This window comes from Schistocerca serialis, chromosome 1 (assembly GCF_023864345.2).
Source record: "Schistocerca serialis cubense isolate TAMUIC-IGC-003099 chromosome 1, iqSchSeri2.2, whole genome shotgun sequence".
NCBI lineage: Eukaryota > Metazoa > Arthropoda > Insecta > Orthoptera > Acrididae > Schistocerca > Schistocerca serialis.
Genome location: NC_064638.1, coordinates 381,709,850 through 381,732,272, shown reverse-complemented (window position 1 = coordinate 381,732,272; position 22,423 = coordinate 381,709,850). Strand labels below are relative to the sequence as shown.

The 22,423-nt window shown below is 45.6% G+C and overlaps 1 protein-coding gene across 1 annotated transcript in view; it reads left to right on the top strand.

The window, feature by feature from the left end:
• LOC126470940 (uncharacterized) overlaps positions 1-22,423 on the top strand; it is a 520,283-nt gene that overhangs the window by 93,686 nt on the left and 404,174 nt on the right. The window contains exon 3 of the mRNA XM_050098993.1: positions 17,570-17,795. Within this exon, the coding sequence (XP_049954950.1) occupies positions 17,570-17,795 (226 nt within the window). The remainder of the gene's footprint in view (positions 1-17,569; positions 17,796-22,423) is intronic.

The window sequence follows — 22,423 nt, the reverse complement described above, 5'->3', positions numbered from 1 at the left end:
CCATGAAATGATCTACACGTTCCTTTTAACAGAGTGATCTTTATTGAAAATAAATTAAAAAAAAATTCCTGTTCCTTTAAATTTGTGAAAAGAAAATTAAAAAGAAGTGATCAGCGCGACAGACTGTCAATCCTAAGGGCCCGGGTTCGATTCCCGGCTGGGTCGGAGATTTTCTCCGCTCGGGGACTGGGTGTTGTGTTGTCCTAATCACCATCATTTCATCCTCATCAACGCGCAAGTCGCCGAAGTGGCGTCAAATCGAAAGACTTGCACCCGGTGAACGGTCTACCCGACTGGAGGCCCTAGTCACACGATATTTTTTTTTAAATTTAACACCATTTATAGAAGATTACATAATTTTGGAAGCAGAAAAAACAACGCTTTGCTGTGCTAAACCTTTTGGCAAACTGTGAACTGATGAATAACTTAATATAAATTCACCGGTAAAGACTACTGCACTCCCATAACCTTTGCATTGCATATGTGACATATCCTCACTGCCATACACGAAAGACCTCTTCGCGCACTTTTTGTTCACCACATCTATTTAGCGAAAACGGGAATAACTCTTGTGCTTGTCGAAGAAAGCAACATATTGGGAAGTTTACCTCAGATGAAAAAGCGATTTGCTCTAAAAGAACAATAATGTAAAGAGTTCATGTGATCGAAAGGAAAACACACCGTCTGGGGTTTCGGCCATATGTCACTATATTTGTTCTATATTTTCCGGCATGTATATAACTCACAGGAGTGAGGATTGATTACTTCAGCAGCCATTTCAACTACTTGCCACACGCAAAAAATGTGAGACAGTCAGAAACTTCTGATTATTCCCCTTCTGTATAACAGAAACAGAAGAAGAACTTGTCCGTTTGATGTAATGTTCAAAAAATCTTGTTTTTCTCTTGCCCCATGTAGTCAGACGGTACGTTGGAAGATATGGTCGTGGGTGTATAGCTCACTGTACGTATCAGTGTTATCAAGATGTCTGCCAAGGCCTTTGCCAAATACTTTTTGCAGACGCAGTAACAAAATAATCTTAAGTAGTAGCTGTTAGCATTAATGATCTGTTTGGTCACTTATTTTTCTCCGATGAAAGTCGGGAAATTAAGTGCTTAGATTCAGAGATAGCCACAGTTTCATAATTGGGAACGTATGAGGCTTGTTCTTCACTCACATCTACGCACTGTCACACATAATGCTATATGCTGTAGCAGTGAGAGCACACAATCAAATTACAACCATGTTTTCCTGAAGATGTAGGTCGATTTCATAGTGATCTTGTGGAAGCTATTTCGGATTGATAGTGGTACGACGTTGTTCGAAATTCTCTATTTGAAACGCACAGCAAGAGAGCGTAAATAAAAACATTTCTGTTCCACTAAAATCCTTCTGGTGTATGACCGCGTCATACGTTGTAAAATTGCTCATGTTTCAGCTGCTATTGCGCGCTATCTTCATCAGTGATCCTGATGAAAACTGCCTAGAAGCAGCCAAAACGTGAGTAGTTATATCGCTTATGCCACGTTTAAACACTCAGAAGATTTCTGTTAATATACCCTTTGACAGTTACAGCCCATACTCTCACATCATTTTTGTTTTCAGTACAAGTGAAATGCTACTGAACAAATAGTCCAGCGTTTCCATAAACGGACGTGCGTCAGCATAAATAAGCTCAATGATGAGTTGTGAACGAATGTGACCTGTATTGGGTGGTGGTAAGGTGGGCTTTTGAAAGAGGTACCACGTTGAGACACCGACGTCTACAAATCTTATATGCAATTCAAGAACTTTGGCTTATATTTCAAATGCGCTGATGAACCAAAGCATTATGGCCACCATCCACCGCGATATTGAATCTTGCCGGTGACCTTGCGGGCACGTGACGCACTAAGGAAAGCACACTGGCGTCTAAAACGTAGGGACAAAATTAACTTTCGCATGATGCGTCGCTGCCAAGTAACATAGCTCGATGAAACTTGAACCATACATAAAAAGAACCGCCGCAGTATATCACAGAACTGAAAGACATAAGCAATGAGACGAACTTTGCCCGCCGCTGTGGCCGAGCGTTTATAAGCGCTTCAGTCTGGAAACGAGCGAGTGCAACGGTCGCTGGTTCGAATCCTGCCTCGGGCATGGAAGTGTGTAAGGTCGTTAGGTTAGTTAGGTTTAACTAGTTCTAAGTTCTAGAGGGCTGATGACCTCAGATGTTAAGTCCCATAGTGCTCAGGGCCATTTGAACTTTTTCTTTTTTTTTTTTTTTTTTTTTGAGGCGAACAGAAATTCAAAGACGGTTTATGATAGTCGGCTGGACATTGAAATAGGTGGGATACGGCGTTTAATAGGGCATGCGATCACCACGGACGCAATGCAATGCACTGTAACGCGCTCCTATGGTAACCACAGTGCAGGTAAGGTGTCTTTGTAGTAGGGTATTCCATTCCACCGCAAGCGCGATTGACAAACGATGGATGGCAGCGTGTGGACGGGCGTACGTCTCTGAAAAGCATTCCTCACCTGCTTGGTGGAATGGGTAGACCAGTCCATTCGGCAAACTAACTCTCGTTCCAAAAGCTGCTTCATCTGCACTGTTCGACGCGGTCGCTCATTGTCCATAAAAATGAAGTCCAGGGGCGAGTGCACCCCCCAAGAGATGCACGTGAGCAAGGAATACAGAGTCACAATAGCGTTGACTAGTGAGTGTACCGTGTTCGCAGATTTGGAGATAAACACCTGAACCACCATTATGATCGACAATGTTCCTGGTGTACTACATGTTTCTACCTCTCGCCATATGAGAGTAAGTCCAGAATCATTACTCGGACTTAATCTGCTCTCGTCCGAGAAGAACACGAGAGCCCGCTCCTCCTTGGTCCATTCCCTACGCTCTTGACACCATTGTAAACGGTGTAGCCGAACTGGTCATCGGCCAAAATCGCCGTGCCACACCGAAGCGTGAGGCCGCGTGCCTTCATTCCTATTAAATGTGGTTGCAGTTATTGTTTGACGTCGAACAATGTCTATTGCACGTTCTAGCGGTCATCTGCCGCTGTAGTTGACCTTGGTCGACCACCACCTCGCCTTCTGGAAGCAGTGCCTGTGGTTCGGAACTCTTCCCATGCGCGTGAAACAAAGCAGCGAGCTGTGAGCCATACTAAACTCCTAAGCTGTACTTTTCACACTTCATCCTTCTTCAAGTCTTCCGGTGATTCTTCTACGTTTGAAATCATCAATATTTCGTCACCGGGCCATATTGTAATGAACGTGCACCGTAACTGCTTGTTGATTGACACACACTGTCTATTCCTGTTCCTTCCACTGGTTCCTATTACCGGACAGTCGTATTTGACGCTGCAGTCACACTGATCGCGTGCAGTGTGACGTCAGCTTTCTGTGCACGAGTGGGAAACCACTGGCAACATGCTCCCGCACGTTCATTCATTTCCATGGGGGTAGTTAATATGTTATAGTACTTTACCCATCTCGTCTTTAAGTTTTGCAGTGCAGTGTATATAAGCGGAGCAAAAACGAATGGGGTATCATTGTACCGACTGTATGGGCCGCAAATGAAGAAATCCACTGACATAAGTGTCTTTGACAATGAACAGACTGCCGGCCGCTGTGACCGAGCGATTCTAGGCGCTTTAGTCTGGAACCGCGCTGCTGCTACGTTCGCAGATTCGAATCCTGCCTCGGGCATGGTTGTGTGTGATGTCCTTAGGTTAGTTAGGTTTAAGTAGTTCTAAGTCTAGGGAACTGGTGACTTAAGATGTTAAGTCCCATAGTGCTTAGGGCCATTTGAACCATTTGAATGAGCAGACTGGCCCTGCGACTGGGAACGAGCATTTGCGAAACACTGAAGTTGATCGGCTGTTCGCGTGCTACTGTCGTGAGAGACTATGGAAAGTGTTGAATGGGTAGTGAAACGAAGAGTAAGCGACAAGGTGTTGAACGTCTAAGGTGCAGGAAGAAGTGGTTCGGAGCACACTGGCGCTCAATGTTGAAAATAGAACTCCACAGTAGACGACTCCTGCGTGTAACCATTCTCAACCAATCACACTGTCAGTTTTCCCCCCAAAAATGCTGGCCGCTAGGGATAGTAACGTGCTATAGTGGACATTCAACTTGGCTTACGTGGGATCTGTTGCACTAACCGATGGCACGATGTGAGCTGTAGACTACATAAATATTATTGCGGTCCACTTGCATTCCTTCATGCTTGACGTTTTCCCCGGCACCGATTCCGTCTTCCAGCAGGATAATTGTTCCTGTTAGACGGCTAGAAACGTGTTGCAGTGGTTTGATGAACAAGATAGTGAACTAAAGTTTATGTCTAGGCCACTAAATTGGCCTAATCAGAACCCAGTGGAACAGATACGAGACAGTCAATCAGATGTCAGCCCTGCATCTACATCTACATCTGCATCAAAACTCCGAAAGCCACCTGCCGGTGCGTGGCGGAGGGTACTTCGAGTGCCTCTATCGGTTCTCCCTTCTATTCCAGTCTCATATTGTTCGTGGAAAGAAAGATTGTCGGTATGCCTCTGTGTGGGCTCTAATCTCTCTGATTTTATCCTCATGGTCTCTTCGCGAGATATACATAGGAGGGAGCAATATACTGCTTGACTCCTCGGAGAAGGTATGTTCTCGAAATTTCGACAAAAGCCCGTACCGAGCTACTGAGCGTCTCTCCTGCAGAGTCTTCCACTGGAGTTTATCTATCATGTCCGTTCGCGATTACTAACGAAGCATGCTGCTATCCGTTGGATCTTCTCTATCTCTTCTATCAACCCCATCAGATACGGATGCCGCACTGGTGAGCAATATTCAAGCAGTAGGCGAACAAGCGTACTGTAACCTACTTCCTTTGTATTCGGATTGCATTTCCTTAGGATTCTTCCAATGAATCTCAGTCTGGCCTCTGCTTTACCGACGATCAACTTTATATGATCATTCCATTTTAAATCACTCCTAATGAATACTCCCAGATAATTTATGGAATTAACTGCTCCCAGTTGCTGACCTGCTATATTGTAGCTAAACGATGAAGGATCCTTCTTTCTGTGTATTCGCAGCACACTACACTTGTCTACATTGAGATTCAATTGCCATTCCCTGCACCATGCGTCAATTCGTTGCAGATCCTCCTGCATTTCAGTACAATTTTCCATTGTTACAACCTCTCGATATTCTACAGCATCATCCGCAAAAAGCCTCAGTGAACTTCCGATGTTATCCACAAGGTCATTTATGTATGTTGTGGATAGCAACGGTCCCAAGACACTTCACTGCGGCACACCTGAAATCACTCTCACTTCGGAAGAGAACCCAGTCTACTGGTGTGGGAGTGTTCCACAGACCGATGTTGAAAACAACGACACACCGCTGATATATTGTGCCCAACACGGCAGCAATCCATCGATACGTGCATCAAGCTTCTGAGAGCAAACCATGGCCCGTAATTTGCAGCAATTGCGTGATCTGTCTCTCATACATCCAGAAACATACCAAGAACTTGTCGAATCCATACCACATATAATACTTCTGTTACTGCATTCCTTAGGTGGACCAACACACTATTAAGCAGATGGCTATAATATTTTGGCTCGTCAGAGTGTTAAGGTCATTGGTGCATGACCATAGTCCAAACAACTATATGAATTCGACACAGTAGCACATTTCTGTATATCAGCAGTTACATTGTTTGCGGAACGTATGTGATGCAATGTACGCTGCCGGAAAGAAAGGCAACATCCTCAAGGACTGTGTTTAGTGGCATACTGAGGGGCTGTAGTGTTAGTGATTCATTTGTCACGGTCAACGGCGATCACATAGCGCTCAGGAGGACTGTTTAGACTCTGCAGGCAGTAACTGTGCTCGGTTGAGAGGCGAACATTGTTTTCAGTATTCATTCTACGATACACCATGCCCGACCGAAGAGCACAAACCCCTGTTGTACAGCTTTAGTTATTTGAACGGGGTTGGATTTTGATCCTCTCAGAAGCTTGATGGGCGTATCGATGGATTGATGCCATGTTGGACACAATATATGGGTGGTGTGTGGTTGTTTTCAACATTGGTCTGTGGAACACTCCCACACCAGTAGACCAGGTTCTGGATGTCTGCGTAGAGCAGATGCATGTCGAGATCGACGCATGCGTACAGCGATGGCCGACCGAACATCATTCAGGGGCGAAATCTTGGCACATGTTCCACCTGCTGTGGCGTCAGGGACCATTGGGAACCGGCTGATTGCAGTGGGATTAAGATCACCTCTGCCTTTTGCCAGGCTACCATTGACACCACTACACCGGCAAGCGTGGTTGCTCTGGTCCTTTGGAAGAGTTGACTGGAGACTGGAATGGCGGCCTGTCGTACTTAGTGATGATAGTAGGTTATGTTTGTAGGTGAATAATGGACGTACACGTGTATGGCGTAAACTTGGCAGGCTGCCTATTCCAGAGTGCATTCGACCACGACACACAAACCTATCACAGGTGTGGAAGACCATTAATTACAGCTCGTGGTCACATTTGGCATTTATACCGAACGAGGTGGAACAGTGAGCACACTGGTCTCGCATTCGGGAGGACGACGGTTCAAATCCCTGTCCGGCCATCCTGTTTTAGGTTTCCCGTGATTTCCGTAAAATCGCTTCAATCAGTTACCGGGACTGTTCCTTTGAAAAGGCAGGGTCGATTGCCTTCCCCACCCTTCCCTGAACCGAGCTTGTGCTCCGTCTCTAATGACTTCGTTGTCGACGGAACGTTAAACACTGATCTCCTCCTCGTTGGTGTTTCTGCAGGGTAAAGTAACCAATACTCGCTACATTTCACAGGTTGATATCCCTGTACTAATGCCTTTCTGCGAAAGTGAGATGGTGTGCTTTTTCAACAGGACAATGCACGTCCACAAAATACTGTGTCGACGCAGTGCGCTCTTCGTGGTGTACAACTGTCCTGGCCAGCAGGACCACCACATCTCTCGCCGATTGAACACGTATGGGACGCAAAAAAGCTGGAACTTGCTTGTTCATCAGGGCCTGCAAGAAGCATTGCCGAGTTGCAACCAAGGCGCAAAATGCTTGGGATAGTGTATCACAGAATGATCGTTTTCATGTGAGGATACACGCCTGCGTTGCCGCAATAGGGAGGTATACGGTATCGTTGCGACTGTCTGAGCATGCTTTATATGACTTTTGTTTCATTTCGTCTGAATTTGTCGTCGTATACTCCTACAATAATGAACCATCTGTGACTTCACTTGCCAATAAAATGACATTGTCCTTGAGTGTGTTGCTTTTTTTTGCCTGGGTAATAAGGTCATATCAGCAACTTATTCATCTTACTTTGAGGGGAAAGACGGCAAATACGTCCAATCCCAACGCTGCCGTAAGAGTGATTCCAGTAGTGTGCGCGTATCTGATGGCAAACCGTTGCTGTCCCCATGGACAGGTTATCGTGCAATGTGGAAGCCTCGGTTTACAACGTTACTAATTTCAAATGTATATCATAATTGTGTAGCTACAATTTCAGCATGGAGTTCCTTACACATACCGATCCCGTCTCTATAGCTGCGGTCACTGTCGCACTCTCGAGCGCTTCCGCTCGATTCGTGGGTAGCCATTTCGAACCCTGGTGGTGGGAGAAATTTTCACCGTGTATATTAGGCCTGCTGGAGGAGCACATTTTCTTACTAAAAATTTTATATGCATCTTCTAAAGAAGAAGACTTTAAGCTTGTGGTTCCTTTGATGCTATTCGATAGGAGTAGGCTACATATTTGCACGGGGTTTCACTCAATCTCTCCGCGCACTTACAGCTACACTGCACTATACTATACTGTAAAATCGTCATTACCGACTGCCAATGACAGAGATACGTACTTGACGTCGGCGAAAGGCAATGCGATGCCACCATCACCAAAGACCTTGTCCAGGACGACAATGTACAACACCCACATCTTCCCATACTGTTTATTTCCTGAATGTGGGTCTGATTTCTGGTTTTATCGACTTACATATACCGGTACAAAAACTCCTCGTTGCAGTGTTCCTTTTGTAGGCGGCAGACCGTCTCTCGTGCTGTACAGATGTTTCCCTTAATGACAAAGCTAATATCTACTTGTATTGTATTGTATTGTATTGAACTGGGGACCTAGGAACGACGGAGAGGCCTCGTCCCCTCCGTAGTCTCAAGTGGCATACAGCCCCACAACAGGCTACAGCAGTCGACTCACTCGTCCGCCGCCCCACACACAACCCAGGCTTATTGTGCTGTTCAGTCCCCAGTGGACCCGCCCAAGAATGCCCACACCTGACGAGTGTAACCAGAATGTTTGCGTGGTAGAGTAATTGTGGTGTACGCGTACGTGAAGAAAGTGTTTGCGCAACAATCGCCGACATAGTGTAACTGAGGCGAAATAAGGGGAACCAGCTCACGTTCGCCGAGGCACATGGAAAACCGCCTTCAAAACCATCCACAGACTGGCCGGCACACCGGACCTCGACACTAATCAGCCTGGCGGATTCGTGCCAGAGACCGGCACGCCTTCCCGCCCGGAAAGCAGTGCGTTAGGCTGCACGACTAACCGGGCGCGCTAATATCTACTTACGTTAACCTGGGATATAGTCACAAAACCGGCGGCTGTTAAATTTTTCTGTGGCGATACTATCTGGAATGGGATCTGCTGTTTCGGCTTAAAGCATAGCACGGAAGTTCGTGGGACACGGAAATAAGCCAGACCAGGATCTAAACCACGCAGCGACGTTGGTCTGGTCCACCGGTGAGCATGAATGTGGTTTTCAGGCAAATTCCGGATTATTCACCGATCTGCGTCTCGAAGAATACGATACGCAAGCAGTTCAAATACGATAACATACAGGCTAAAGTTTACACGATTCAGAGAGGAATGGCACACACGACTACTTTGGCCTAGGTTCACTTACGACTGTGGCGATAGAAGGGGCATTCAGTCAAGAACTTAAAATCAAACCAAACTTGGCAAATCATGGAAACAGCGGTGGGAAAAACACTGTGAAAGAAATGAGATGTGGAGTGAGGTCGAATCAGGCTCGTAGGGTCAAATGAGTAGCTGCTCGACGAAATAAGCAATAGTATCGATTTGCATCTGGCGGATCTGGCGTCAAATTGAAATTCTCGTACCATCGTGGGAGCCACACGAGGCTATTACCCTTGAAAAGCGACCGCTGACAAAGGGGCAGGAGAGGAGGGAGAGGATGGAAAATGCTACACCTAGCACGGCATCGTTTCAAATGGCGGGAAGTAAAGCTTGTGCCCTCCGTGGTGGGCTCTGCTAGGACCTGCTAAGTTGGGCTGCCGCCTGATGCTAGTTGGTGTGCCTTGTGTCCCTGAGTGCCCGCGACTCACCTTCGAGAGGCACGTTCCGGCTGACGTCACAACTTCCGCCTCCGCGGCGCCGTCAGCAGTCCCAGCTGCGCACGGGCACGGCTGCCACCGGCATCACACCCTCACCACTCGGCAGCTTCCATTCACATCCCTGGTGCTCATTCATAGCTCTACCCGCGAAGGCACAATAATTACACTACTGGCCATTAAAATTGCTACACCACGAAGGTGACGTGCTACAAACGCGAAATTTAACCGACAGGAAGAAGATGCTGTGATATGCAAATGATTAGCTTTTCAGAGCATTCACACAAGGTTGACGCCGGTGGCGACACCTACAACGTGCTGAAATGAGGAAAGTTTCCAACCGATTTCGCTTACACAACCAGCTGTTGACCGACGTTGCCTGGTGAAACGTTGTTGTGATGCCTCGTGTAAGGAGGAGAAATGCGTGCCATCACGTTTCCGACTTTGATAAAGGTCTGATTGTAGCCTATCGCGATAGCCGTTTATCGTATCGCGACATTGCTGCTCGCGTTCGTCGAGATCCAATGACTGTTAGCAGAATATGGAATCGGTGGGTTCAGGAGGGCAATACGGGACGCCGTGCTGGATCCCAACGGCCTCGTATCACTAGCAGTCGAGATGACAGGCATCTTATCCGCATAGCTGTAACGGATCGTGCAGCCACGTCTCGATCCCTGAGTCAACAGATGCGGACGTTTGCAAGGCAACAACCATCTGCACGAACAGTTCGACGACGTTTGCAGCATCATGGACTATCGTTTGCAGCAGCATGGACTATCAGCTCGGAGACCATGGGTGCGGTCACCCTTGACGCTGCATCACAGACAGGAGCGCCTGCGTTTGTGTACTCAACGGCGAACCTGGGTGCACCAATGGCAAAATGTCATTTTTTCGGATGAATCCAGGTTCTGTTTACAGCATCATGACGGTCGCATCCGTGTTTAGCGACATCGCGGTGAACGCACATTGGAAGCGTATATTCATCAGCCCCATACTGGCGTATCACCCGGCGTGATGGTATGGGGTGCCATCGGTTACACGTCTCGGTCACCTCTTGTTCTCATTGACGGCACTTTGAACAGTGGACGTTACATTTCAGATGTGCTACGACCCTTCATTCGATCCCTGCGAAACCCTACATTTCAGCAGGATAATGCACGACCGCATGTTGCAGGTCCTGTACGGGCCTTTCTGGATACTGGCGAGCACATTCTCCAGATCTCTCACCAATTGAAAACTTCTGGTCACTGGTGGCCGAGTAACTGGCTCGTCGCTATACGCCAGTCACTACTCTTGATGAACTGTGATATCGTGTTGAAGCTGCATGGTCAGCTGTACCTGTACACGCCATCCATGCTCTGTTTGACTCAATGCCCAGGCGTATTACGGCCAGAGGTGGTTGTTCTCGGTACCGATTTCTCACGATCTATGCACCCAAACTGCGTGAAAATGTAATCAAATGTCAGTTCTAGTATAATATTTTTGTCCAATGAGTACCCGTTTATAACCTGCATTTCTTGTTGGTGTAGCAATTTTAATGGCCAGTAGTGTACATTCCCGTTTTGGTCGGTACTCACATTACCTACTGCGTTACTGTGTGACGCAGGAGTAGTCATTCATCGATAATTTAGGAACGAAAATGAATAAGTCCAAGCCACGAAAACAAGCTCCGAAATGCCTTTTCTCTGAAAGTCACTGTAGGTGTGCGATGAGGAGTATATAGTCTACAAAATCATTCTTTTTCGATTTATTACTTCCCTGCTTTCTAAAACAACTGTTACACATCTGATCTTCGGTTCGGTCATTCGCCACTGGTGTTTGTTGAGAACCTCCGCAACGCTCTTGTTGCGTCGACTAAATGATCTCATGGCGGAACGCGCTCTCTCTCTCTCTCTCTCTCTCTCTCTCTCTCTCTCTCTCTCCCTCGCCCTCCCTCCCTCCCGCCCTCCGTCCTACTGAGAGAACCTGGTAAGAGTCCCAGACCGACGAACAGTGTCCAGTAATACAAATGAAACAGTTTCTGCGTCAATCACTTGTTTATTTTGTCACTGATTCAGAAACTGTTTTATTTGCATTGATGAGCAGTCGCAGCCCTCAAAATGCCGTCCCTTATGGAAGAAATATTCAGTATTCAGGAAGCGGTTGAACAAGTGTTTTGTAAAGCAGTTCTTCCGTGCATTCATTACATTCACTTACGATTCTTCCAACGAATGTTACCCAGGAATTCAAGTGCTCATTCCACACTAGGTCGCTCTGGACGGTTACTTCTACGTATTTGACGGAAGTTTCTGCTTCAGTGGTTTGCCGCAAATAACGCAGTCGAACAGCATTTGGTCTCATTACCTTTTCTATTAGTGCGCAGCACGTTACGTTGACATGCGTCCGTGGTCAACTGTTAGTCCCTGCACCAATTATTCATCCTCTGGACACAAAACACACAGGGGCATAGGAATAGCAAAAGACCATGCCTAGTCCAGCACTGAGGTGTTCGAAGGACCGTTCAGGGTAAGGACAGTACACGGCCAGAGAAATACCGAGTTAACCATAGGCAGTTGGCATAAATTCAAAGCTGCGTTCCCTCTCCCTCCCCCCACCCCCCCTCCCGGGTAAACGGGCTTTCTTCTGACTTGTTTTTCCTTTTTTTCTACACAGATTTAGCAGATTTGATAATTTTGTACCGTACCTATATCTAATAGAACTGGAGAAAAATTGAACAACTAATATTTAAATGAACTGTATTTGTGTCAGATGCTGTCCACAACAAATTAAATCTATTATTAAATTACAATGAAATGAACACCCTTAGCTGCTTACAGGCGTTGACATACGTCAACGGGGACACATGGAAATGTGTGCCCCTACCGGGACTCGAACCCGGGATCTCCTGCTTACATGGCAGACGCTCTATCCATCTGAGCCACCGAGGACACAGATGGATGGAGCGTCTGCCATGTAAGCAGGAGATCCCGGGTTCGAGTCCCGGTAGGGGCACATTTTTTCATTTGTCCCCGTGGACGTATGTCAACGCCTGTAAGCAGCTAAGGGTGTTCATTTCATTGTAATTTCATTCTAACGAGCTGCATGGTCACCGATGGTATCTGTTCTTTCGGACATGTCCGAAAGAACAGATACCATCTTAGTATATATAAATCTATTATTGTAGTAAATAAATTACAAGATGCGTAAACTTCCTAAAAAAACTGAAAGGAAGACAAAACTGTTCGTGACAGGCGCTGTAAATTGATTTTACCACGATGTTTAATAAAGAGCAGATTTCATTTGTTCCTCATAAATTATAAATAGTGCATGATTTATTAATTAGGAATAAGCGGGTAAGGGCTGTAATTAAGAGTTGAGAAAGTATCCCTTTCCAGGAGTTTCGTTGCATTGTAATTTTACACTGCGTTTCCGCCATATGACCGAACCAAACTCATGGACTGTGCCTTGCCATTGACGTCCATTGTAGTAGCTGTGTCGTGTTCGATCGACAAGATAGCAAACTTTGATAGTCTTTTCACGCCAGTACTCGACTATAATTCGGTAGATGCTGCAGTCGCTAACATTTTCATAAGTATAGTCAATGCTGCTTAATGTTTGTCTAAGCATCTCTTAACCCATACTTTGGAAAAAATAAAATAAAAACTTTCAAAAAATCCAAATGGGAAGCGTGTCAATGCTCACCATCAGTTCTTTCGTCTGGCACTTGGCAGGAGCTACTTCATTGACTGGCTCCGCTGTGTCAGAATCTCTGCTATATTTGGTATCAAAATCCGATGCACATTTTTCAAGATAAGATAGATGCCTGTCACCTACGGCGTATCTTGACAGGATATTGAAGTCGAATTAAATTATGTGATATATGTGGTCTGTTTTCCATTTCGCTTATTCATTTGTCAAACACTTCGAAGCACTCCATTTCTAATAGCCTCGCTCCACTCCTCAGTCGGCAGAAATCGGCAAACATCGGAAGCCTTCGGTCAGTTTGCATATCTGCTTCAGCATCCGCTCACCGACCTTCGGGATCGTTCAATATCCTAGTGCAGAGCAGCAAGAACACCATTCTTGAACTATGCACTTGTGTAGGTGGCACCTCTGTGAACAAACATACTGTTAAAACAGAGGCAATGTTTGCGTTTGACATCAGTGCGACAGTAGTAGTTCCTTTATGACGCTACTTCGACAGAATGACCCTGTGAGAACTCATGTACCAGTCTTGGTTAATTCTCAGACCGTCTTTCGTTCTTGTTCTTATTCTGATCAGTATTTACGCCGCCTGTGCGCCTATCGTTAAAAATTGTTGGATTCAGGTAGTTGTAAAGAGTTGACCGACTCACATTGTGACCCGTTGATATTGTAACCTTAGGATACTACTTTTATCCCTTCATGAAGTGCAGAATGTTACGTTTCTGAAAATTTAAAGGAAGAAGGCAATCTTTGGACGACTTTGAAATCTCATGAAGAAGCGACTTAATATTTGTGCGCTTCATTAGAGATAATCGCATCAGATGCGAAAAAGCTGAGGTTACTATAAATATTGCCCACAAAGTCGTTAATATACAACGTGTACAGCAGGGGACCCAACTCACAGTCACGAGTTTTCACTTGATACCCAGTATGACAGTACTTCAATAATAAGTGTAGTTGTGGTACTGAGTCCAGTATTCTTCGAAAGTCAAGAAATTCTGTTTCATTGAATGTATTCGTAATAACGAATAAGGACAACCATCAGCTGTAGAATGGAATAACGACAATGAAAATTGCCCTTATTCGCAATTTCGAATATATTTAATGTATTTCATAACGGTTGTAGTCGCCGCAGTGTCTGTTCCATAAAGAAACTTTGCGTCGTATCAGGATAACACAGGCACTGAAATATCGTAAATTAGGGGATGAAGGGGGATGTCAAATTGATTCCATATTTTTAGATTTCCATAAGGCTTTAGACGCCGTTCCTCACAATCGTCTTCCAACCAAACTGCGTTCCTATGGAATATCGCCTCAGTTGTGCGACTGGATTTACGATTTCCTGTCAGAAAGGTCAGACTTCGTAGTAATAGACGAAAAATCATCGAGTAAAACAGAACTAATATCCGGCGTTCCCCAAGAAGTGTTATAGGCCCTCAGTTGTTCCTGATCTATATTAACGACATAGGAGAAGATCTCAATAGCCGTCTTAGATTGTTCGCAGATGATGCTGTCATTTACCGTCTTGTAAAATCATCAGATCACCAAAGCGAATTGCAAAGAGATTTAGATAAATTATCTGTATTGTGCGGAAAGTGGCAATTGACCCTGAAGAAAGAAAAGTGTGAAGTTATTCACATGAGTACTAAAAGAAATCAGCTAAATTTCGATTACGCGATAAGTCACACAAATCTGAAGGCTGTAAATTCAGCTAAATACTTAGGGATTACAATTACAAATACCCTAAATTGGAACGATCACATAGATAATGTTGTGGGTAGAGCAAACAAAAGACTGCGATTCATTGGCAGAACACTTAAAAGGTCCAACAGGTCTACTAAAGAGACTGCTTACACCACGCTTGTCCGCCCTATTCTGCAGTATTGCTGTGCGGTGTCGGATCCGCATGAGGTGGGACTGACGGATGACATCGAATTACAAAGAAGGGCAGCTTGTTTTGTATTATCGCGAAATAGGGGAGATAGTGTCACAGGCATGATACGTGAATTGGAGTGGCAATCATTAAAACAAAGGCATTTTTCTTTGCGACGGGTTCTTCTCATGAAATTTCAATCACCAGTTTTCTCCTCTGATTGTGAAAACATTCTGATGGCTCCCACCTACATAGGGAGAAATGATCATCGCGATAAAATAAGGGAAATCAGGGCTCGCACAGAAAAATTGTAAGTGCTCGTTTTTCCCGAGCGCCGTTCGAGAGTAGAACGGTAGAGGGATAGCTTGAAGGTGGTTCATTGAACCCTCTGCCAGCCACTTTATTGTGAATAGCAGAGTAATCACGTAGACGTAGACGAAGGTTTCCTATGATAGATGTTTCCGGAGTCCATACTGTACGGCGTGGAGGAGGAGGATTTTTGTTCAAGATACCTCATTACGTTTAAGATCATTTTATGTACTAAGATACTACAACAGAGGGCTGTCAAGAATATTGATTTACGGATTACTTTTACTACCCTTCCTGTATATAGGCAAGTGTGATCTGTGCTTTGCTCCAACTACTGTGGACTTCCTTCTTTTTTCCCCGAGGAATCTAAGGTAAGGGCAGTGCAGTACTTTCCAGTGTCTGAGGTTCATGCAACGAGGTCTCTTCTTCATCTACATCTACATGGATACTCTGCAAATCACATTAAAGTGCCTGGCAGAGGGTTCATCGAACCACCTTCACAATTCTCTATTATTCCAATCTCGTACAGCACGCGGAAAGAATGAACACCTATATCTTTCCGTACGAGCTCTGATTTCCCTTATTTTATCGTGGTGATCGTTCCGCCCTATGTAGGTCGGTGTCAACAAAATATTTTCGCATTCGGAGGAGAAAGTTGGTGATTGGAATTTCGTGAGAAGATTCCGTCGCAACGAAAAACGCCTTTCTTCTAATGGCTTCCAGCCCAAATCTCGTATCATTTCTGTGACACTCACTCCCATATTTCGCGATAATACAAAACGTGCTGCCTTTCTTCGAACTTTTTCGATGTACTCCGTCAATCCTGTCTGGTAAGGATCACACACCGCGCAGCAGTATTCTAAAAGAGGACGGACAAGCGTAGTGTAGGCAGTCTCCTTAGTAGGTCTGTTACATTTTCTAAGTGTCCTGCCAATAAAACGCAGCCTTTGGGTAGCCTTCCCCACAACATTTTCTATGTGTTCTTTCCAATTTAAGTTGTTCGTAATTGTAATACCTAGGTACTTAGTTGAATTAACGGCTTTTAGATTAGACTGATTTATCGTGTAACGGAAGTTTGAGTTCCTTTTAGCACTCATGTGGATGAACTCACACTTTTCGTTATTTAGGGTCAACTGCCACTTTTCGCACCATTCAGATATCTTTTCTAAATCGTTTTGCAGTTTTTTTGGTCTTCTGATGACTTTATTAGTCGATAAACGACAGCGTCATCTGCAAAGTACCGAAGACGGCTGCTCAGATTGTCTCCCAAATCGTTTATATAGAAAAGGAACAGCAAAGGGCCTATAACACTATCTTGGGGAACGCCAGAAATCACTTCTGTTTTACTCGATGACTATCCGTATATTACTACGAACTGTAACATCTCTGATAGGAAATCGCTAATCCATTCACGTAACTGAGACGATATTCCATAAACACGCAATTTTACAACGAGCCATCCTGATTTAGGCTTTCCGTGATTTCCCTAAATCGCTCCAGGCAAATGCCGGGATGGTTCCTTTGAAAGGGCACGGCCGATTTTCTTCCCCGTCCTTCCCTAATCCAATGAGACCGATGACCTCGCAGTTTGGTCTCTTCTCCCAAACAACCCAACCCAACTACGAGCCGCTTGTGTGGTACAGTGTCAAAAGCCTTCCGGAAATCCAGGAATATGGAATCGATCTGAAGTCCCTTGTCAATAACACTCAGCACTTCATGTGAATAAAGAGCTAATTGTGTTCCATAGGAACGATGTTTCCTAAACCCATGTTGGCTGTGTGTCAATAGACCGTTTCCTAAGGTAATTCATAATGTTCGAACACAATATATGTTCTAAAATCCTGCTGCATATCGACGTTAACGATATAGGCCTGTAATTTAGTGGATTACTCCTACACCTACTACCGTTCTTAACTGCTAAAGACATGTTTTTGTGTAGCAGATTGTATATTTTTCAATACTGGAGCAGCTGATGATAGTTCTGGGGGAATCCAGTCGGCCGTCCAGGTTGGCCGAGCGGTTCTAGGCGCTACAGTCTGGAACCGCGCGACCGCTACGGCCGCAGGTTCGAATCCTGCCTCGGGCATGGATGTGTGTCATGTCCTTAGGTTAGTTAGGTTTAAGTAGTTCTAAGTTCTAGGGGACTGATGACCTCAGAAGTTAAGTCCCATAGCGCTCAGAGCCATTTGAACCATTTTTTTGAACCCAGTCGTGTCTAGGTGCTGACTGCGCTTTGTCTTCTCTCGTTGTTGTGTATGTTGGTGGTGGTGTGTCAGCGAGTGAACGCCGTCGTGTTGTGGTTGCAGTTGGCGAGGCAGCTTCGAGTCTGCGCTGATGGCAGCGGACTCCCGGACAAAGCTGTCGCTGCTGGCGGGGGCGGGCGGCGGCGGCGGCGTCGGCGGCTGCGGCGCGCTGCCGGAGTCGTGTAAGCGGCGCTCGGCGGGTGACCTGCTGCTCGCCAGCTCCAGGGACCAGCTGGCCGTCGACCGCGTGCGCTCCTGCGGCAGCATCGGCGGCCTCGAGGAGGAGCAGGTCAGCGCCGCGCGCTTCAGCCTCGCCTTCCCAGCCGCCTCCTACGTCACAAAGGTCGTGGGATACCTCCTAATATACCTGGTGATCAAAAAGTCAGTATAAATTTGAAAACTGAATAAGTCACGGAATAATGTAGATATAGAGGTACAAATTGACACACATGCTTGGAATGACATGGGGCTTTATTAGAACAAAAAGAAAAAATACAAAAGTTCAAAAAATGTCCGACAGATGGCGCTTCATCTGATCAGAATAGCAATAATTAGCATAACAAAGTAAGACAAAGCAAAGATGGTGTTCTTTACAGGAAATGCTCAAAATGTCCACCATCATTCCTCAACAATAGCTGTGGTCGAGGGATAATGTGAACAGCACTGTAAAGCATGTCCGGAGTTATGGTGAGGCATTGGTGTCGGATGTTGTCTTTCAGCATCCCCAGAGACGTCGGTCGATCACGATACACTTGCGACTTCTGGTAACCCCAAAGCCAAAAATCGCACGGAGTGAGGTCTGGGGACCTGGGAGGCCAAGCATGACGAAAGTGGCGGCTGAGCACACGATCATCACCAAACGACGCGCGCAGAAGATCTTTCACGCGTCTAGCAATATGGGGTGGAGCGCCATCCTGCATAAACATCGTACGTTCCAGCAGGTGTTTACCAGCCAGGCTGGGGATGATTCTGTAACATATCGGCGTACCTCTCACCCGTCACGGTAGGAGTTACAAAACCGGAATCACGTATTTCCTCGAAGAAAAAAGGCCCGATAACGGTAGATATGGCAAATCCAACCCATACGGTGACTATCTCGTCGTGCATTGGAGTTTCCACGACAGTTCTAGGATTTTCGGTAGTCCAGATTCTGCAGTTGTGGACGATGACATGACCCTCGGAGCGTGAAGTGAGCTTCGTCGGTCAACAACACGTTATTCAACCAATCGTCATCGTCCGCCATCTTTTGAAACGCCCATACCGCAAATGCCCTCCGCTTCACTAAATCGCCAGGTAACAGTTCATGATGCCGATGGATTTTGTACGGATAGCATCGGAGGTTACGCCTAAGTGCCAACCAAACAGTAGTGTATGGAATGCCGGTGCGACGTGCGACTGCACGAGCGCTGACTTCCCCGTGCATAGACGAACCCACTACAGTCTCCATTTCTTCCTAAACTGTCTCAGCAGCATTACGCCTTGTGCTCGGTCGGCCACTACGGGGTCTATCGTCTAAACAACCCGTGGCTTCGAACTTCGAAATCATTCTCGCCACAGCTGCATTTGTCAACGTACCTTTACCCGTTCGAATCCCCTTCTTATGGCGATAGGATCGTAACGCTGAACTAGCACCTTTCCCGTTCTGCTAATACAGCTTCACTAAAAGCGCCTTTTCAGGTAACGTCAACATGCTGTGACTGCTGGCGCATCTGATTCTCTCTCTCATTACAGCTCCTTTTATACACGATTGTCATGCGCAGTCACTGACGTTTTGCCGTCCAGCGCCATCTGTCGGACATTTTCTAACCGTGTTTTTTTTTTTTGTTCTAATAAAACCCCATGTCATTCCAAGCATGTGTGTCAATTTTTACCTCTCTCTCTACATTATTCCGTGATTTATTAAGTTTTCAAATTTATACTGATTTTTTGATCACCCGGTACTTATATGGGTATGGTGTCTGTTATTTGGGACATGTCCGAAAGAACAGACACCATTAATGACCTGCAGCCGTCTAGACCGAAATTAGAATTATATTAATACCGTCAGCTGCTCACGGGCGTTGATATCTATCACCGGGGACAGGAGTAAAATGTGTGCCCCGACTGGGACTCGAACCCGGGATCCCCTGCTTAGATGGCAGACGCTCTATCCATCTGTGCCACCGAGGACACAGAGGATGGTGCGACTGCAGGGACTATCTCACGCACGCCTCCCGCGAGACTCACATTCTCACCTTGCATGTCCACACACTACATTCGTAGTGTCCCACCCCAACACACTCATTACTCGTGGAAGCAGGGGATACCGGGTTCGAGTCCCGGTCGTGGCACACATTTTCACGTGTCCCCGGTGGTATATATCAACGCCCGTGACCAGCTGACGGTATTAATATAATTCTAATTAGCTCCTAATATCGTGCACGACCTCCTTTTGCGCGGTGTAGTGCAGCAACTTGACGTGGCACGGACTTAACAAGTCTGAAGCCCCTACACAAATATTGAGCCACGCAGCCCCTGTAGTAGCTGTCATTAATTGCGAAAGTGTTGCCGGTACAGGAGTTTGTGCGCCAACTGACCTCTCGACTGCGTCGCATAAATGCGCGATGGGATTCATGTCGGTCGATCTGGCCGACAAAATCAGTCGCGAATATTTGCGGTCTGGCGACATTGTGCATTGTCATCCAGAACATGAAGTCTATGAATGACTGAAAACGGTCTCCAACTAGCCGAAAATGACCACTTCCATTCAATGATAGGTTCAGTTGGACCAGAAGATCCCGTCCATTCCATGTAAACACAGCGCACACCATTATGGATCCTCCACTAGCTACCACAGTGTCTTGTTAACAATTTGTCTTCATGCCCTCTGCGTCACAGTCTAACCCAAACGTAATTTCATTCCAACTAAAATTGTGGCTCATCTGACCGAGCCACCGTTTTCTATTGTCTAGGATCCAACCGCTATGGCTATGAGCCCAGAAGAGGCGCCGCAGGCGATGTCGTGCTGTTAGCAAAATCATTCGCGTCCGTCGACTGCTGCCATAGCCCATTAACGCCAAATTCGCGGCACTGCCATAACGGATACGTTCGTCATACATCCCACATTAATTCCTGTGATTATTTCCAGCAGTGTCTTTTAGCACTGACAACTCTACGCAAAAACCGCTGCTCTCACTCATTAAGCGAAGGCCTTCGCTCATTGTGATGTCTGTGATGAGAGATAATGCCTGAAGTTTGCTATTCTCGATACACTCTTCACACTGTAGATCTCGGTATATTGAATTCTCTACCGATTTCCGGAATGGTATGCCTGATGCTCCTAGCTCCAATTGTCATTCCGCGTTCAAAGTCTGTTACTTCCCATCGTGCAGTCATAATCACGTCGGAAAGCTTTTCAAATGAATCACCTGAGTACAAACGACAGCTCCGCCAATGTACTGCCCTTTTATACCACATGTAAGCTGTACTACTGCTTCCTGTATATGTGCGTTTCGCTATTCCATGACTTTTTTCACCTCAGTGTAAAACGGGTGGGTGCCACGTAAGGCTCGGCCGACCTATTGTATTGCCGGTATAACGGATAAGCGCTGATGCACGGTATGACAAAGAAAGGTGCAGAAGGTTAAAGTCAAGAGATGGCCATACCCTCTCATATCGAAAGATAGAATAGAGCTAGTCAACGAAGAAGTTAGAAAGTTGAAGCTGCCTCTCAGCCTCCTAAGTCTGAAAATAGTCCTTTGTTTGTGTTTTTGTAACTAGGAGAGGAGGAGATTAGTGTTTAACGTCCCGTCGACAACGAGGTCATTAGAGACGGAGCGCAAGCTCGGGTTAGGGAAGGACGGGAAAGGAAATCGGCCGTGCCCTTTCAAAGGATCCATCCCGGCATTTGCCTGAAGCGATTTAGGGGAATCACGGAAAACCTAAATCAGGACGGCCGGAGACGTGAATGAACTGTCGTCCTCCCGAATGCGAGTCCAGTGTGCTAACCACTGCGTCACCTCGCTCGGTGTTTTTATAACTGATGTAGTTTTGTTATTAGTTAGAAAAGTAGAATATTAGGACATTAATTTTGCAAATAAGTGCTTCCACGTGGTAGGGACGGGAGCTTGCCAACTGGCGTCCTTGGCTTTTCGCGCGCTAAGAGGCGGAATTCAACTGTGGTAAATGTAACATACGATATTGTTAGAAAGTAATATAACAAACCACTAAATAACCAATGTAAAAATAGCTATTGCTTACGTAATCATTACGATCCCTCATAGACGTCCCATTTGGGTGAGGGATGGGAGAATAATGTAAGAGTAATACTTGAAAAAAAAATGCTCAAGCCGCGTCTTGTCTTGAGTGAAAAATTAAACTTTCGAAAATATTTCACCGACTTCTTAGTCAGCAGCTACCAAGCAGCCAAGAAGCGACGTGTTCTTTTATATACGAATGGGCTGCCGCACTGCACTCCTTCGATAGTAAGCCAAACCGCCGCTACACAAGACGTGTCAACTCATTGGGACTGGCCTCCTCATACTTGCAGGACTTGAAGATCAGCACCCGGGTATCAATTTCCTAAAGCAGTACGAAACTTAGGCCTTAACGATCAGAAGATATCCGAGCTCTGTTTTTTTCAAGTTTACTGGCCAGTCATCGGTAGCTGAGTGCTTGGTGAAAATGCTTGTGACTGTATAGTCACTAGTTGGTATCTCACTAGTAACAGTTTTATTTTAGTTGCATACAAATTTCATATTTATTATCTAATGAAAATATCAATTAAAAATACTCAATCATCATTTTTAACAAAATAACATAGTAAAACTTTTAATTGCTGATTTCATGAAAAATGCGAGTTTTCACAATAAATTAAAATTTGGTGCCAAAATTTTGAACATGAACTATAAAAAAAAATACTTTTCATTTTTTAGAGAT